General features: G+C 32.8%; 3 protein-coding genes and 1 non-coding gene across 4 annotated transcripts; 2 read left to right on the top strand and 2 right to left on the bottom strand.

The window, feature by feature from the left end:
• Positions 1–1244: 1244 nt before the first annotated feature.
• On the bottom strand, positions 1245–1317 carry TRNAK-CUU (transfer RNA lysine (anticodon CUU)). The gene has a single exon. It is a non-coding gene; the product is annotated as a tRNA-Lys (tRNA).
• Positions 1318–4629: 3312 nt separating this feature from the next.
• LOC105647354 (Concanavalin A-like lectin protein kinase family protein) lies at positions 4630–7123 on the top strand. The gene has a single exon (XM_012233405.4). It carries the CDS (start codon positions 4871–4873, stop codon positions 6935–6937), a length of 2067 nt encoding a protein of 688 aa, XP_012088795.1. The 5' UTR covers positions 4630–4870; the 3' UTR covers positions 6938–7123.
• A 1391-nt stretch (positions 7124–8514) lies between these two features.
• Positions 8515–12188, bottom strand: LOC105647362 (hypothetical protein). Its single transcript, XM_012233417.4, has 4 exons — positions 10098–12188; positions 9385–9586; positions 9100–9287; positions 8515–8989 (listed from the first exon to the last, which is right to left on the bottom strand). The coding sequence occupies exons 1-4, from the start codon at positions 11896–11898 to the stop codon at positions 8919–8921; spliced, it is 2262 nt and encodes a 753-aa protein (XP_012088807.1). The 5' UTR covers positions 11899–12188; the 3' UTR covers positions 8515–8918.
• Positions 12189–13674: 1486 nt separating this feature from the next.
• On the top strand, positions 13675–14809 carry LOC105647369 (thaumatin-like protein). Its single transcript, XM_012233429.4, has 2 exons — positions 13675–13844; positions 13999–14809. Exons 1-2 carry the CDS (start codon positions 13769–13771, stop codon positions 14694–14696), a joined length of 774 nt encoding a protein of 257 aa, XP_012088819.1. The 5' UTR covers positions 13675–13768; the 3' UTR covers positions 14697–14809.
• Positions 14810–15066: the final 257 nt, after the last annotated feature.

Here is a 15066-nt window from a genome sequence, read left to right as displayed (position 1 = left end):
GTTAGTATAAATCAGTTAGCTAACAAGTTTTCCACCCTCATATACCCTTTATTAATATAGATAGGTGTGTAAATGAGTCGAGCTAGCTCGCAAACTGTTCAAGCTCGGTTTGAGAAAAGTTTGAAAAGGTTTGGCTTAAATTGAGCTTGAGCTCTTAATAATATTCAGGTTGAAACTTTGCTGAGCCTTATCGAGCTCTATTGAACTTATATATATATATATAATTGAACTTATTTGAACATCAAACTTCGAGCTGAGCTTAAACTTAATATTTTTTGAGTTGAACTCAAGTCTTGAGTTGAGTTTGAGCCTAGAATTTTTAGGCTCGTTGAGTTTCGAGCTAAATTAAATTCTATTGAGCCGAGCTTCGAGTTTAACAAGTTCGAGCTCCAGTCAACTTATTTACACTCCTAGATGTAGGAAAACTAACTAACTAACGAATTTTTAGACATTTAAAAAAAAAAAAAAAAAGAGATATAAGAAAATAAAACATTAAAAAATAATAAAAAAAGAAAAAATATATGGATTAAATGAATGTTTATATTTAACATGATTTATTAAACAAAATTATTTTTTTGGATTTTCTTTCAAAATAATCCAATATTATGTATTTAATTGAAATAATATCCGTATGAACAAATTAATTAATAAAAAACAAAATTTAAAAACTACAATAGTAAGATTGATATGAAAAAAAATTTTCATAAACCAATTATTTAATTGTAATTTTTACATATAAAAAGAGAATATTAAGATTTGAATTTAAGATCATTCTTCACATATCCATCATTCCAATCTCCTAAAATTTTTTTCAAACTAGTGTACTATAAATAAAACATGATATTATTGCATTTGACTTGTTGAACCATTTTATATTTGAACCTCTCTCTATGTCAACTAATTTATACTGTTTAGCCACACCCTTTTAAGACCATCCCACTCTTAAGACTTTTGTCTTTAGACAAAACAAACTTCTCCTCTTTTCAGTCTAAATTAAGAGCCAAAAAAGAAAATTCAAGAAAGTGCACATAAAAATTTATTGTTGTACTAATTTTTGTTATTTTAGTTATGAATATTGGAGAATCTATACATTATATATATAAAAAACTATTTTTAAATATTATTTGAGTTAAATAGGTTAGTTATGATATTAGGGGTAACATTCATCTTTTTTTTTTTTTTTTAAGCAAAACTTTACTTATAGTGCCTTTTTTCTCGTAGAAACAACTTGGATTTATTTAGATCGCCCACCGTGGGGCTCGAACCCACGACCACAAGGTTAAGAGCCTTGCGCTCTACCAACTGAGCTAGACGGGCTTGTTGTTGTTAATTTATTTTTAATTTAATAAATCACGTAAAACTAAGACACTGTGTTTTAGTTTTCTGGAAACCTCTTATTACTCGTGTTGACAAAAAAATGAAGTAGACCACACTTAATTAGTTACTAATTTCAACAAGTTGAATTTGCTCGGTTTATCTATACACATGCTATGCTTATTTATAATAAGACAAGTCTGCCCATGTGAGGAACAATAATATAATTACATTCTGAATTATATTCGTTGAGAATGAAATGTTAGGATATTGGTTTGGTTTAATATTTTATTAAGGGCAAATATGTTAATAGTACAGTTAGCTCCATCTTCTAAATTAATAAAAAAAATTTATGATATATTTTTTTAATCAGCAAATATAATTTTATTTTATTTATATATACTGTCTAAGGAAAAAATTATGATATATACTCCTCAAACATTTATAGAAATGCCTTTATAAAAAGTAAGAAAATCGACTAAATCATATTTAATTAATAAGTTAATTATAAAATTAAGGATTCTTTTTATCTACAATACAAGATTTAGCTGTGATTGCACATAATAAATTGCCTTAAATATAAAATCCCATACCTATTTTCATAAATTGGAAAATGGAAAAAAAAATTGGAAATTCACAAATTGCTTTAAAAAATTCACAATGTTTGGTTTTTTTTTCTTGAGTTTAATATTCTTTTCACGACAAAGAATATGTATTTAACTACACATTCTTATATCAGTTATGGATAAACATATGACTGACATAATTAATTTAAATAAATAATTAATCAACACCAAACAAATGACTAGGTTTTATTATTATTTTATTTCATATATATCACCAACCTTTTATTTATAAGGCCACTTGTGCTTTGAAATATAAAAACCCAGAAACGAATCAATCTTCAAGCTTTGGACATTGTCGTTTTGAGCATCAATTGCAGTTTCAGAGAAATTTTTGGTGCAAAACCCACTGCCATAGAACACAGTTTTATCAAATACTTAATTTTTGAAATTGGAGTAATGACCATGTTTAGTGCTTGACAAAATTTTGACTTGATTTTCTTTTCCCTTTCCAATTGGCTATTTTTCTTTATGCTAAGTCTATATAATCATAATATAAATCATTTTAATGTGATTATTTTATTCTAAAATATAAGACGTTTAAAGTATTTTTAATAATCAAATTATTCATATTTTGTTAATTCATTCTCAGAAAAATAAAAAATAAAAATGTATGACAAGAATTGAAGCGGTGATGAACTCCTTATCGCAAAGATACTAGATTGTTACTTTCTCCGTCTTAAAATTTAAGTCGTTTTAGAGTAATTATTTTGTCCAAAAAATATAAGACGTTTTAAGAATTTTAAAGAGTAATAAATTATCTTTTTTCAATTTTATCTTTATTTATACTAGATAAAATAACTATTTTCACAATTTTCCTTTAATTTTGAGATAAATGGGTTACCCTTATTTTATTATAATTTAGAAAAATTAATTATTTTTTTAATTTCTATATAAAAATTTGAGATGGAAGGAATAATATCTTTTTTAATTAAGAGTTTGACATAATTATCTCATTAAACAAGAGTAATGTTTTCTATTACAAAATCTCTTTTATTTATGTTACTATATCAAGTTTCTAACTAATAATTTAATACTTTCTACCAAAAATAATTAAGGATGTTTTTGGAAGCTTCCATGAAAACAAATTGGGGGTGGTTAAGTGAGGTGGAGACAATCTAATTCCAAACCACCCTTGTCTAAAGCATTAAATGTCTTTTAATCACTTTTAGAATTTGGCTCATTGCTTACGCATATCTCCCTCATGCAAGTAAACCCTAATTACTATAAAGTACAAATCAACATGATTTAAGCTCAAAACCAAACAATCTAATGTAAAATTTTTAAATTTTCAACCATGATTTAGAAATAGAATTCCGACTTTAACCCCTCAATTAAATTATACTCGTTGATATCTCTACTATAATTAATTAATCCGAGAAGAGCTAATATTGAAATTTAAAATTTCAGTCAAAACTTAATTTTAGACTTTAAATTAGTAATAATTTGTGATTTAATCGTTATTTGTATTTAAATTTTTTTTTTTCCACTCCAAGATATGTTAGGAAAAATATCACTTCAATTTTTGATAAATACAACAAAGAATTTGAAATTCATCACATTGTATTGTCTTTTGATGTGCACCGACTTTTTAAGAGCTCATTGGAAAACACAAAAAAACATTTCCTGTGAGCTGCCTTTGCATAGAGAGACCAATTTTCCAACACAAAATGAGGGGTTTTTGAAGAAAAAGAAATGGTGGAGGTGGTGGTGTTTTGAAGGGTGGAGCCCCCAACAGATAGAGCATAATCTAGACAGCCCCAAAACTCTCTTTTGTACTCTGAAAGGTCTTGTCTTAATGAGTGGTTGTCATCAAGACAGTATGAAAACAATCGATTAAAAAGATTCACTATGTGTATTTTTCTAATTGGACACAAAATTGAATGTGTTGGGAACTACCACAAATTTATTCTGTGCAATATGTGTTGCAAAAACTCAAATTTATGATGTTCATAGAGAAATTTAGAGTGAAGACACCTCATCCTAGTGTTTTTTAATGTAATGTCAAAGTTTATAAAGAAGGATTATGTCTTTATCAAAGTACTATTATATTATATTATTGTTAGGTTTGCTTAGGTTAAAATTATGAAATAATATCTACCTTAATATGAATTAGCATTGATGTCTTGTTGATAATGATACTTCCTATCTATAAATTTGATTAAACAAAATTTAAAATATGAATATATAATTACTGAGAACAACCAAAATAGGGTCTTTCTAAACGGTACAACTATATCTGATATAAATTCAACTCAATAAAAAAAATTATCAATTTAAATCTCCGCAATTTCATTATTTTTCATTTTCGTTAAATTATTTTCTTACAACTGATGAGGTGAGTATTATCCTTTTAAAATTTGCGTGGGATCCAAGTTGGCCAAAAATATTTTTCTATAATTATAAACAACTAAAGGAGAAGATGGTTTTTACTGTTCACATCTCCGTCCCTCCGGCCTGAAGAAATTATGTAGAAGTGATTTGCGTTTAATGCGAAAGTGTGTTGTGGATGAGTTGGTTAACTAAAATGAAATGGAGTCAACTAGACTAGACTTGTGCTAGGTAGTGATTAAGTTAACAAGGAAATGAGAAAATAGTAGACTTTGGTTGTGAAATTAACTCCAAGGACAATATTTAATATATGAGCTTAGCCAACTCAGACCGGCCAAGAATATATAGCAAATATAGCATTTACCTTCCATGTTTTCAAACTAGTGGGTGAAGCCAAAATGGACTCTAGTGCTCTGCTGCGTACAGTCACTGTCTGTGAAACCCCATGTGAGCAATATATCAGATCTCCCCTCCACCATCCAAGAAGCACCCACTAATCTTTTTCTCTTTTACTTCTTTTTCAAAGCCAACTTAAACACGTACAAAAATAAAATGTTACCATAGAACATCCTCTGTTCCAGAACTCTCTAATTCTGTCTATAATGTTCAAGAAACTCAAAGTTTTCTTGTTTTTTCTTCTTTTTCTTTTAAACCCAGTTTTTTCTCAGCTAAATGAGCTCTTCTTTAATGGCTTCAGTGATGCCAAGAACAACATGAGCTTATATGATGGAGCAGAAATTGAAGACAATGGCATACTTCATTTAACAAACAATACTCAACGCTTAAAAGGCCATGCCTTTTACTCCAATCAAATCCAGTTCAAGAATTCAAGTAATGGCAAAGCTTTCTCCTTTTCCACCGCCTTTGCTTTTGCTATAGTTCCTGGATACCCACGGCTTGGTGGCCATGGCTTTGCTTTCACTATCTCTCCTTCGAAGGACTTGTCAGGTAGTCTTCCAAGTCAGTACCTTGGCTTACTCAATGCAAGTGATATGGGTAATTTCTCCAATCACATTTTTGCAGTTGAATTTGATACGGTTAGGGATTTTGAATTTGGTGATATAAATGATAACCATGTGGGTATTGATATAAATAGCTTGGAATCAAATAAATCTGCTCCTGCTGCGTATTTTCTCGATAATTCTACAAAGATTAATTTAAATCTACAGATGGGAACGGTTATTCAATCTTGGGTTGATTATGATTCTTCCAAGAATCTTGTAGAGGTTAGGCTTTCACCTTTTTCAATAAAACCCAGATCTCCCATCTTGTCTTTTGAAGTAGATCTCTCCCCTTATCTCAAAGAGTATATGTTTGTTGGATTCTCTTCATCAACTGGTCTGCTAGCAAGCACACACTATATTCTTGGATGGAGTTTTACTATAAATGGAATTGCTCAGTCTTTATCTTTAGCTTCTCTTCCTTCTCTTCCTGGGCCTAAAAAGGATCATACAGTCCTGATTGTTGCTGTCACAGCTTCTGCTGTTGTGTTTATAATCTTAGTTATTGGTATATCTATTTACCTAATTAGGAAACTCAAGAACGCAGATTTTATAGAAGAATGGGAGTTTGATGTTGGTCCTCATAGATTTACTTATCAGGAACTCAAAAAAGCAACCAGGGGTTTTAGAGACAGAGAGCTTTTGGGGTTTGGTGGATTTGGGAAAGTTTATAAAGGAACTTTACCAAATTCTAATACTGAAGTTGCGGTTAAGAGAATTTCTCATGAATCTAAGCAAGGTGTGAAAGAATTTGTATCTGAGATTGCTAGTATTGGCCGTCTTAGACACAGAAACTTAGTCCAATTGATTGGTTGGTGTCGCCGACGAGGTGATTTGCTACTTGTCTATGATTTTATGCCTAATGGAAGCTTAGACAAGTACTTGTTTGATGAACCTAAAAGAATTCTCAATTGGAAACAAAGATTCAATATCATCAAAGGTGTTGCTTCTGGCCTTCTGTATTTGCATGAAGGATGGGAACAGACTGTGATTCATAGAGACATAAAAGCAGGCAATGTTTTGTTAGATGCTGAACTAAATGGAAGACTTAGTGATTTTGGACTTGCAAAATTATACGATCGGGGTAGTAATCCTAGCACCACAAGAGTGGTAGGCACATTGGGTTATTTAGCACCTGAACTAACAAGAACAGGCAAGCCTACTACTAGTTCAGATGTTTTTGCCTTTGGTGCACTATTGCTTGAAGCAGTTTGTGGAAGGAGGCCTATTGAGCCTAAAGCATTGCCAGAGGAGCTTATTTTGGTGGATTGGGTATGGGATAAGTGGAGAAGTGGTGCAATTCTTGATGTAGTTGATTCAAGATTAAATGGCGAGTTTGATGATCTCGAGGCTATTGTTGTGTTGAAATTAGGGTTAATATGTTCTAATAGTTCACCCGAAAAGAGGCCCACGATGAGGCAAGTCGTGAGCTATTTGGAAGGAGAAGCGTCATTGCCCCAGACAGTTGCGGCCCCAGATGAATATGATGGTAAAAAGGGTGATGGTGGTAGTGGTAGCATGGAATTTGAGGATTTTGTGCACTCGTATCCATTGTCATCAAATTTTGAGAAAGGTAGTACATGGTCTTCTGGAGGTGATTTTGGGGATATTGATGTTGAAGCTAGTTCGGCTTCACCTCTTTCACATTCTGGTAGAGAAGGTAGGTAGTTATGGTAAAGAGAGCTAATTACAATTTTTTTTTTTTTTTCCAGTATCAAGATTTTTCTGTACACATATGATGACTATATATCTCTTTCTTTTTTCTTAAATGTAAATTAATTGATTGATATTCCATTCTGGGTTGTAAATTTCCACGTAGATATTGCTATTTTTGAATCTGTCACAATATTTCAAGATATGGGTTTGGAATAGAGAAAGGAGTTTCACATTATTAATATGCTTTTTGCTTTGAAAAATTTGTGTGCCAACCACCAGGCTGCAGACTCTGAAAACCAACCAGTAGTTTTGTCTGAGTGTGACTGAACAAGACATATTCCAAATATACGAATTTCATAAACTTACAACTTGTTGATTAATATTTAAATGGATGAACATTTTTTAATAAATGTTAGTTGCAACCTTGCCAACTACCTCGGCTTCTTTATCTATACTATAGCCTCAGCTTGACCATGTATACTATTTTCTGTTCCCATCTATTTTCATCAAATGAAGCAAGGAAAGAAACAAAAAAAATAAGCATCTTAATTACTTTATCCAAGTAACAGGAAGTTTTAGCTTTTAGATTGAGTGGTTTCTTTCTGTAATATGATTTGCATGCTGATACTGCACTGCAGAAAACTGCGTTGTCCTTGGATTTGGCTTCAGTGTATCTATTCGAGTTTACTTTTTCGAGTTTTAGCCATTCTCTTGTATTGCGAAAAATAGAAAAAGAAAAAGAAATCCCTGACATCCCGAGCGATGAAGCAAAATAATCGATCATTACACTAATCACAAGAATTAACCTTTAGATGTTTCTCATTTAAGTTGAGAAATTGGAAGTCAATATCATTTTTCTGATGACACATGGGGGAGTACACTAGGTTTTTGGTGCCAAAGTTCAGGAAAATCTTGAAGAGAATACTAGATTTGGAAAATTTGTCAAATTAGAATGACCTGAAAGGAAAACCATGAGAAGAGAATTATTACCTCACAGTGGGCAATAATATTAGAGTTTTTATTACCCTGCAAAATCCAATTGGACCAATTCACATTTTCCTGAAGAAAATAGTCAAAAGTTGCTCCCACTAGTGAAAAGGTATTGTGAAGCCACCATTTGACCTTAAAATTGCTAAATGGAAGAGCAGCCAAAACATTGAAGGACATGCATAAAGTAATCCTTTAGGGGGATGGTAGTGGGAAAGGGATGCAATTGCCTCATCAAATAAAGTATTAATTGAAAGAAAGTAAAATCGATATCAAACTTTGCTTTAGACCAATCACGCCTCGAACTTTTCTAAGTATGAAGCAAAACAAGAAAAGAAAGAAATCACCAATCCCTCATGAATTAGTGGCTTACGTATTATCACTTGCTACTTTCTCTAAACATTGATGAATTCTCCACTACATAAAGGTCAATGCTCCAAATGGAGAACAAAAAGGAAAAAAAAAGGACCTAAGTACTTTTCATGATGAGCATGTTCTTCCTCCCTGTCAAATGCTATATAATACATTAAAATAACATGTTCTTAAGACAAAAATCATTAATCTCATTGCATATATAGGCTCAATGTTCTCTAGATTCGAAATGCTTAAAATAAATCTATTTGAATATTTATGAGATGAAGTGTACAATAGCATACTTAATATACAGCCTTTTCTATCTATCTATGGTCTACAATGCACTTTTCTCAAACATCAAACCTACCTACCTACTATTTTGACTCCTCATGGCTTCAATAAGATACTGAATCCACTGCAATCATCAAGCAATAGTTGTGGCATTATCAAATCTTTTTCACCATAATCTAGCCTAATCTTCATAGTGATAATCTCTACTGTTAAAGAAACCTAATCCATTTACATCTTATAATTGTCTCTAATGTTAATGTTTAATAAAGTCAGATAATTAAAAACGTCTCGTAGTGAATTATAGTGGGCAAGCAGTAATCCAATTGCATACTTCGAATAAAATGTTTACTTGAAAGTCGTTCTATTTATTGTCTTCAACATTTTCCTCTTTAGTGTCTTTGATTCTCTTAAAAATCTCATAATCATCAAACCCTGCATATAATAACTTTAATTAGCAAGAATGCATCTCTAAGCAGAATTAGCTTGCCAGAAAAATAATGTTTCCTTAGTAGTGTTTTCACATCAGGAAGAATTACAAGTACCTGAACCCAACTCTTCAACTTCATCATGGAGCCTTGTATTAGAAGAAGGTGGATCAAGTGCCATCCAATCCAAGTTTGCATAGTCTTCTGAGCTGGAATCTTTCTCCCTGATCCAGTTCTCCAAAGTACTAATACTGTCAACTGAAATGGGGTCAATAGAATCTTGTTCTTTGTTCTTAACACCAGTCCTGTAAAAGAATTGGTAGCCAGAAAAATTATACCTTGTTTCCCCCAATTTTCTAGCACCATCAATAAGCATATTCAGTAGCATCGATAAAAACTTACATTTGTTTCAATTGCAAATTATACTGAACAAACACAAGGTCACTGAGTCTTTGACGCTCCAAACAATTCCTTGTATCATGTATTTGTTCAACAGGAATCTGATTTTGCTTATACACAATTGAACTACAGGTTTGACTGAGAATTCGAATAGCTAACCGCACCAAATTTGGGCAACTTCCTCCATACGTTGACCACCATTCAGCTACAGCAAGAAAAAAAATCAAATAAATAGTAATCTAAGAGGTAACATATTATTTGCAACAGAATCCATTCTATTAAAACAAAATTTCTGCACCCGACATAGTGGCAAGACATGCAAAGAAGGTGTTTGATCCAATGTACAATGGACACCAGATTGGACTCATTATTACAAAGTCTGCAATCGGATATTCAACATTTTGGGATTTCGTTGAAGGCTTTATGAAGTACTGATCCTGCCTAGCTAAGCGCTAAAAGAAAAGTGTTCTTGTCATACCAAATATAAGAAGTCATGCACAGTATAAAAATCATCTCCGCTGTGTCATGATCAATTATGCAATAGAAAAAAATGGAAGGTTCCTATTCCCTCTAAACATCTTAGCTCCATGCATGTGCAAACAAAAATTTTAGTCACACTCATCAACCTCCCCTCCTAGGAACTTCTAATCCTTACAAATGTAAGCATATGAATTTTTAAGCAAGAAGGCAATTCAATTAACAAAAAGAACCCTCACCAGGAAGCAGTGTGTCTCTAGCTCTTACTGCCATCTTCCTTCCAAAATCTCCAGCTGCACTTTTGTAAGAATGTATCTCTTTGGTAATTTTATCTTGAATGTCAGCATCGGGAACCAGTCTTTCTATGCAATCAATCATCCCGGACAGAATGTCATTGTGGATATCTCCTTCAATGCTATAAAAGAACTTAGGATTAAGGAAGAAACCAGCAGCATGAAGAGGGAGGTTGCTTTGTTTTTCCCACCAACGATCTATAATATTCCAGTAGACCATATAATCCTCCCTCTTTATAAGTTTCTTCTTAATGGCTTCTTTTGCTCGATACATGCCCACATACACATACCCCATAGCAGGCCTCTTATGGCAACTAACTATTATCAAAAGTCTCAAGAAAGGATATGTTAAATGGGCTATCAGATCACAAGACGACCAAAATGATTGATTACTTACCAAATCTAACATCTCTAATCCCCCTGGTTTCTTCGAATATGGACAATCCACCCACTCCTGTGAAAAAACCATTACCTCCAAAGCATGCTTAAGTTCAACCATTCTTTTCAATGTTGCAAAGTTTGCAGCAGAACTGGTGAGTCCTGGTTCGACAATATCATTGCCACGAGTATACCTTCGCATCATATTCAATACCACACTGTGATTGTATACAAATCTTGTAATAGACCTAGCTTGTTCGATTACTGTATTTATCCATTCAAGTTTTGAAAAATCTTCAAGTATCAAATCTACACAATGAGCAGCACAAGGAGCCCAATATAGAGTAGGAAAAGTATTGGATAACCTTTTCCCTGAAACAATATATTGATCTTCCATTCTAGTTATCACCTGCAAAACATGTCTAAATCCAACTTCTTCCACAACTTGTTTAAGCAATTCATAAAGAGCATCAGATGAATTTATAATATCAGATGCATCAACAGATTTCAAGAATACCACTCCTTCAGGACAATAAACCAAAAAGCTCAATAGAGTTCTGCCAATTGATGTGGTCCACTGATCAACCAAAATTGAACAACCAGTCCTTGCCCAAGTTGCCATGTACTTGTCCATGTCTGTCTTCACTTCTTCAACCGAATTCTTCAATATCCAACCACGAAGATCATGATATGAAGGCATCCCGTCCTCAGATCCTCCTGAAGCAATTGCATTAACCATTGGTAGAAAATAAACTGAGTTCACAGCATCTAGAGGTGCCCCAATATCATATAAAAACCTCCCTATAGCCATATGGGCATGTTCTTTCGATCTTTTAGCACCTGATGCCAATCTATTATTCATAGTACCAGCAGCACTTTCATTTGCAACTGAACCTTTACTTCTTCCCCTCTTCTTCCTCTCCCCACCTTTACTAATCGTTCTTTCTTCTTGAACAACTAACAAACTTGAACTAGGCTCTATCACATTCGAAACTCCAATCAAATCCATCCCATTATTAGCTTCAATATGATTGTTACCAAAACCCTCTATCTCATTGACAACTACAGGGTTTAAATCCGTGATCTCTTCCACAATCTTTTGCTTCTTCCTCTTCTTAACAACAACTCCATCCAAACTTTGTTGCATCATAAGCCTAACATCAGGAGGAACTCGTAAACAAGTTGACGCATTGCCCTTTTGACCGGCTAAATGTTCTTTAATCCTATGAATTCCTCCTCCCTTAAAAATTTTGCTACAATAAATACACTTTAGTTGTACTCTCTCTCCATTCTTGAACATTTGACAATGCTTCCATGCTGGATCATGTTTTTGTGAAGTAATAGGTATAGGTTCTAAATTTGCATCCATCAAAACCAAACCCTAAGAATCAAATAATCATTTATACTTATAATTAAAGCTATAATCTTTTTTGTGTAACAAGGATTTAAGACAAGAACCTAATTTTCCCTGTTGTTTCCTTGATAAAACAAGCTTATTTCACATTACCTTTTAGCGTTGGCTAAGATTCTAACATATAAGAACTAAGAAATCAAAGCCATAAAACAGGACATGAAAAGACACAGAAAGAGCAACAGAACTTACTTGGATTTCAATGTTGTTTTCGAGACAATTGCTAACAAAACCGAGTTAAGGAGGTTGAAATGGGTTATAAACCGAAAGGGTCTGTGACCGGACCGACCGGTTAGGGCTTAACGTGTTAGCCGGTTTAGCTTTAACCATAATTAGTTCGGCTTTTACCGGGTCATCCGGTTAAGTGGGAAGCGGACCGGCTTTGGAAAAGGAAAAGTAAACGAAACCGGAAGTTCCGGTTATCTGGCGAAAAAACCGGAAACGGTTGGAACTTAAATAAGAAGAGACAGAGTGGAGCAGCCGATGACCGGCGATCCTAATTTGAACCGGCGCGAGTGATTCTGCTTCGTGACAGTTTTTTTGAAAGTTGATATTTTATCTTTGTTTTCCTCCATTTTCCCGACAACCAAACAGTTTCTTTTTCTCATGTTAAATATCTATCGTAGCCCATAAAATGTGACAGAGGCTTTAGCGGGATGTGGAGCAATATTTCCTCTGTAGTCACGAGATAAACTGTTTTAGATCATATATGTTCCAAACTATATAAAAAGACGTAAGTGATGATTTGTTTAAAAATATTAATAATTCTTTCTTTTTTTCCAATCAAACACTTAGATTCATTTAAAATGTTGTCTTAGCGTGATTTGTTTTTCATTTATATAATTTTTACCTACTTTTATTTGAAAATTTTATTATATATTTCTTAGGTTTACTAATTAAAAGATTCTAATTGAGATATTTAATCGACAAAATGTTAATTTTAACTCAAAAGAATCTCTTATAAAATTGTAATTTTACTATACATTACCTTTTCATTAGACTTATTTCTTAAGTTATAATTTTTACTTCATTTGTGTAATAAAAAAATATTAAAAGCATTTAAGTAAAAATATTTTACTTAAATGAAATATCTAACAAATATAATTAGTTGAAAGTCCGTGCCATGGACGGGTCAATTTGTAATTCATGTTATATTTAAGGTAAGCTTCTACAATTCTAAAAGTGTACTTGAAACTTTATTTTGTTATTTATATATATTTTACAATAGATTCAAGTAGCTTTAGTTTTGTAATATGATATTAGTGAAATACAATTAATAATAAAAACATAACATAATAGAATATATATTCAAATAAAATTTTAAATAAAAAAGTAGAACATAAAAATGACATGCTAGTCATGTGGTGCAATATGTAAAATATTAATACAGATTGTATATATGCCAATCAGGTAATGCTTAATTAATTTTTCAACGCATAAAGTTTCGAGTTGAAATTCCGTCATTTTGAAAATTAAATCGAGGCCTCTCCACCGTGTTCATAAACCCTGATATAGATCTAAAAATTGCATTTCCCAATGCAAAGAGAGGCTCTTTTTCATGATTTAGCAAAGTATTCCAATTGTTTACTATACTTTTAAGTCTTTCACACAAGCAAAACTGAAAAAATAAAAGTGAAACGTCACCAACTGAGCATTAACGGTTATTTTACACATCCTTTACAGCTTAGCGGACCGTTTTTTCCACAAGCTGTTGTTTTTAAAATCACAAAAAAAATGTCCTTTCTTGCTGCAAAAAATAAGGAGTAACCTCCTATTACCTATAAACAAGAAACCACCAAACTTCCTTTCTCCAAAAAATTTAAATCAAATGTCTATTGCAACTTCCTGTAATCTCTTCCTCCTCTTCTTCTTCTTCTCCATCATTTCCATCTCTTCTTTCACAGGTTCACTCAATAATCTCAATGGCTGCAAGTTTCTAACTACAAATATATTATATTCACTAAAGAACTCCCTTCCTTGCTCTTTTTTTTTTTTTTTTTTTTTTTTGATTTCTTAAATTCTTTTTATCTTGGTTCTTGATTCATTGTTTTCTTGCAGATGGGACTGAACTCGTTATAGTAAACAACTGCAAAGAAAGCATATGGCCAGGAATTCTTGGCACTGCAGGCCAAGAAACACCAAGAGATGGCGGTTTCCAACTCTCGGCCGGCGAACAGACAGTTATTGGACTCCCTGAGCAATGGTCAGGCAGAATCTGGCCAAGACAAGGCTGTTGCTTTGATGAAAACACAGGAAAAGGTTCATGTCTGACCGGAGACTGTGCAGGCCTTTTACAATGCAAAGGCAATGGTGGTGTTCCTCCAACATCTTTAGTAGAAATGACATTTGGGACTCCAAATTCCGACTTACATTTTTACGATGTTAGTTTAGTTGATGGGTTTAATGTGCCTGTTTCTATGGTGCCTATAGGTGGTAGTGGTGGCGGAGGATGTGGTGTCGCCGGCTGTGAGGTGGATTTGAATATCTGTTGCCCTGAAAGATTGGCTGTGAAGAGACAAGGAAAGGTGGTGGGTTGTAAAAGTGCATGTTTGGCTGCTAAAACTGATAGATATTGTTGTACAGGGGAATATGCAGATCCTAAAAGTTGTAAACCTAGTATTTTTGCTCATCTTTTTAAGGCAATATGTCCTAGGGCTTATAGTTTTGCATATGATGATGCTTCAGGGCTTAAGACTTGTAAGGCTCCTAGGTATGTTATTACCTTTTGTCCTCCTAATGATGGTGTCGTGATATAATTAAGCACAAGGAGAGAAGCTTTCAAAATGTAGTAGTATTTTTGGTCTTTCATATTTCTATTGTTTAGTAATTTTGAAGTTTGCTAATGAAAACTAATTGTCATCAAGTGTCATCATTTTTCCCTAATCTTTTCCGGATAGGGTTAAACTAATGATTTATTGCTATTGTTTTACCAAATAAAGTTCAATTTATCACTTGAACTTACATGATTTTTTTTTTTTTCATTCATTACTATACAATGATTATTATAAACTATGCACTGTTGACGGCAGTTATACAATGATTATTATAAACTATGCACTGACAGCAGTTATATAATGATTATTATAAATTATGCACTGTTGATAGCAGTTACAACAGTTTCAAAAT

Source organism: Jatropha curcas, chromosome 6, assembly GCF_041381405.1.
Source record: "Jatropha curcas cultivar XTBG-Jc1 chromosome 6, XTBG_Jcur_1.0, whole genome shotgun sequence".
In the NCBI taxonomy this organism is placed as follows: domain Eukaryota; kingdom Viridiplantae; phylum Streptophyta; class Magnoliopsida; order Malpighiales; family Euphorbiaceae; genus Jatropha; species Jatropha curcas.
Note: the sequence above shows the minus strand (reverse complement) of the source record. Positions and strands in the feature narration are given on the sequence as shown.

Coding starts and splice junctions, on each gene's coding strand:
- LOC105647354 (XM_012233405.4), top strand. CDS start 4,871: ATGTTCAAGAAACTCAAAGTTTTCTTGTTTTTTCTTCTTTTTCTTTTA.
- LOC105647362 (XM_012233417.4), bottom strand. CDS start 11,898: ATGGATGCAAATTTAGAACCTATACCTATTACTTCACAAAAACATGAT. Junction 9,587..10,097: donor TAGAGACACACTGCTTCCTG/GTGAGGGTTCTT, acceptor TTCTTGCTGTAG/CTGAATGGTGGTCAACGTAT. Junction 9,288..9,384: donor AATTTGCAATTGAAACAAAT/GTAAGTTTTTAT, acceptor ATTCTTTTACAG/GACTGGTGTTAAGAACAAAG.
- LOC105647369 (XM_012233429.4), top strand. CDS start 13,769: ATGTCTATTGCAACTTCCTGTAATCTCTTCCTCCTCTTCTTCTTCTTC. Junction 13,845..13,998: donor TTCCATCTCTTCTTTCACAG/GTTCACTCAATA, acceptor GTTTTCTTGCAG/ATGGGACTGAACTCGTTATA.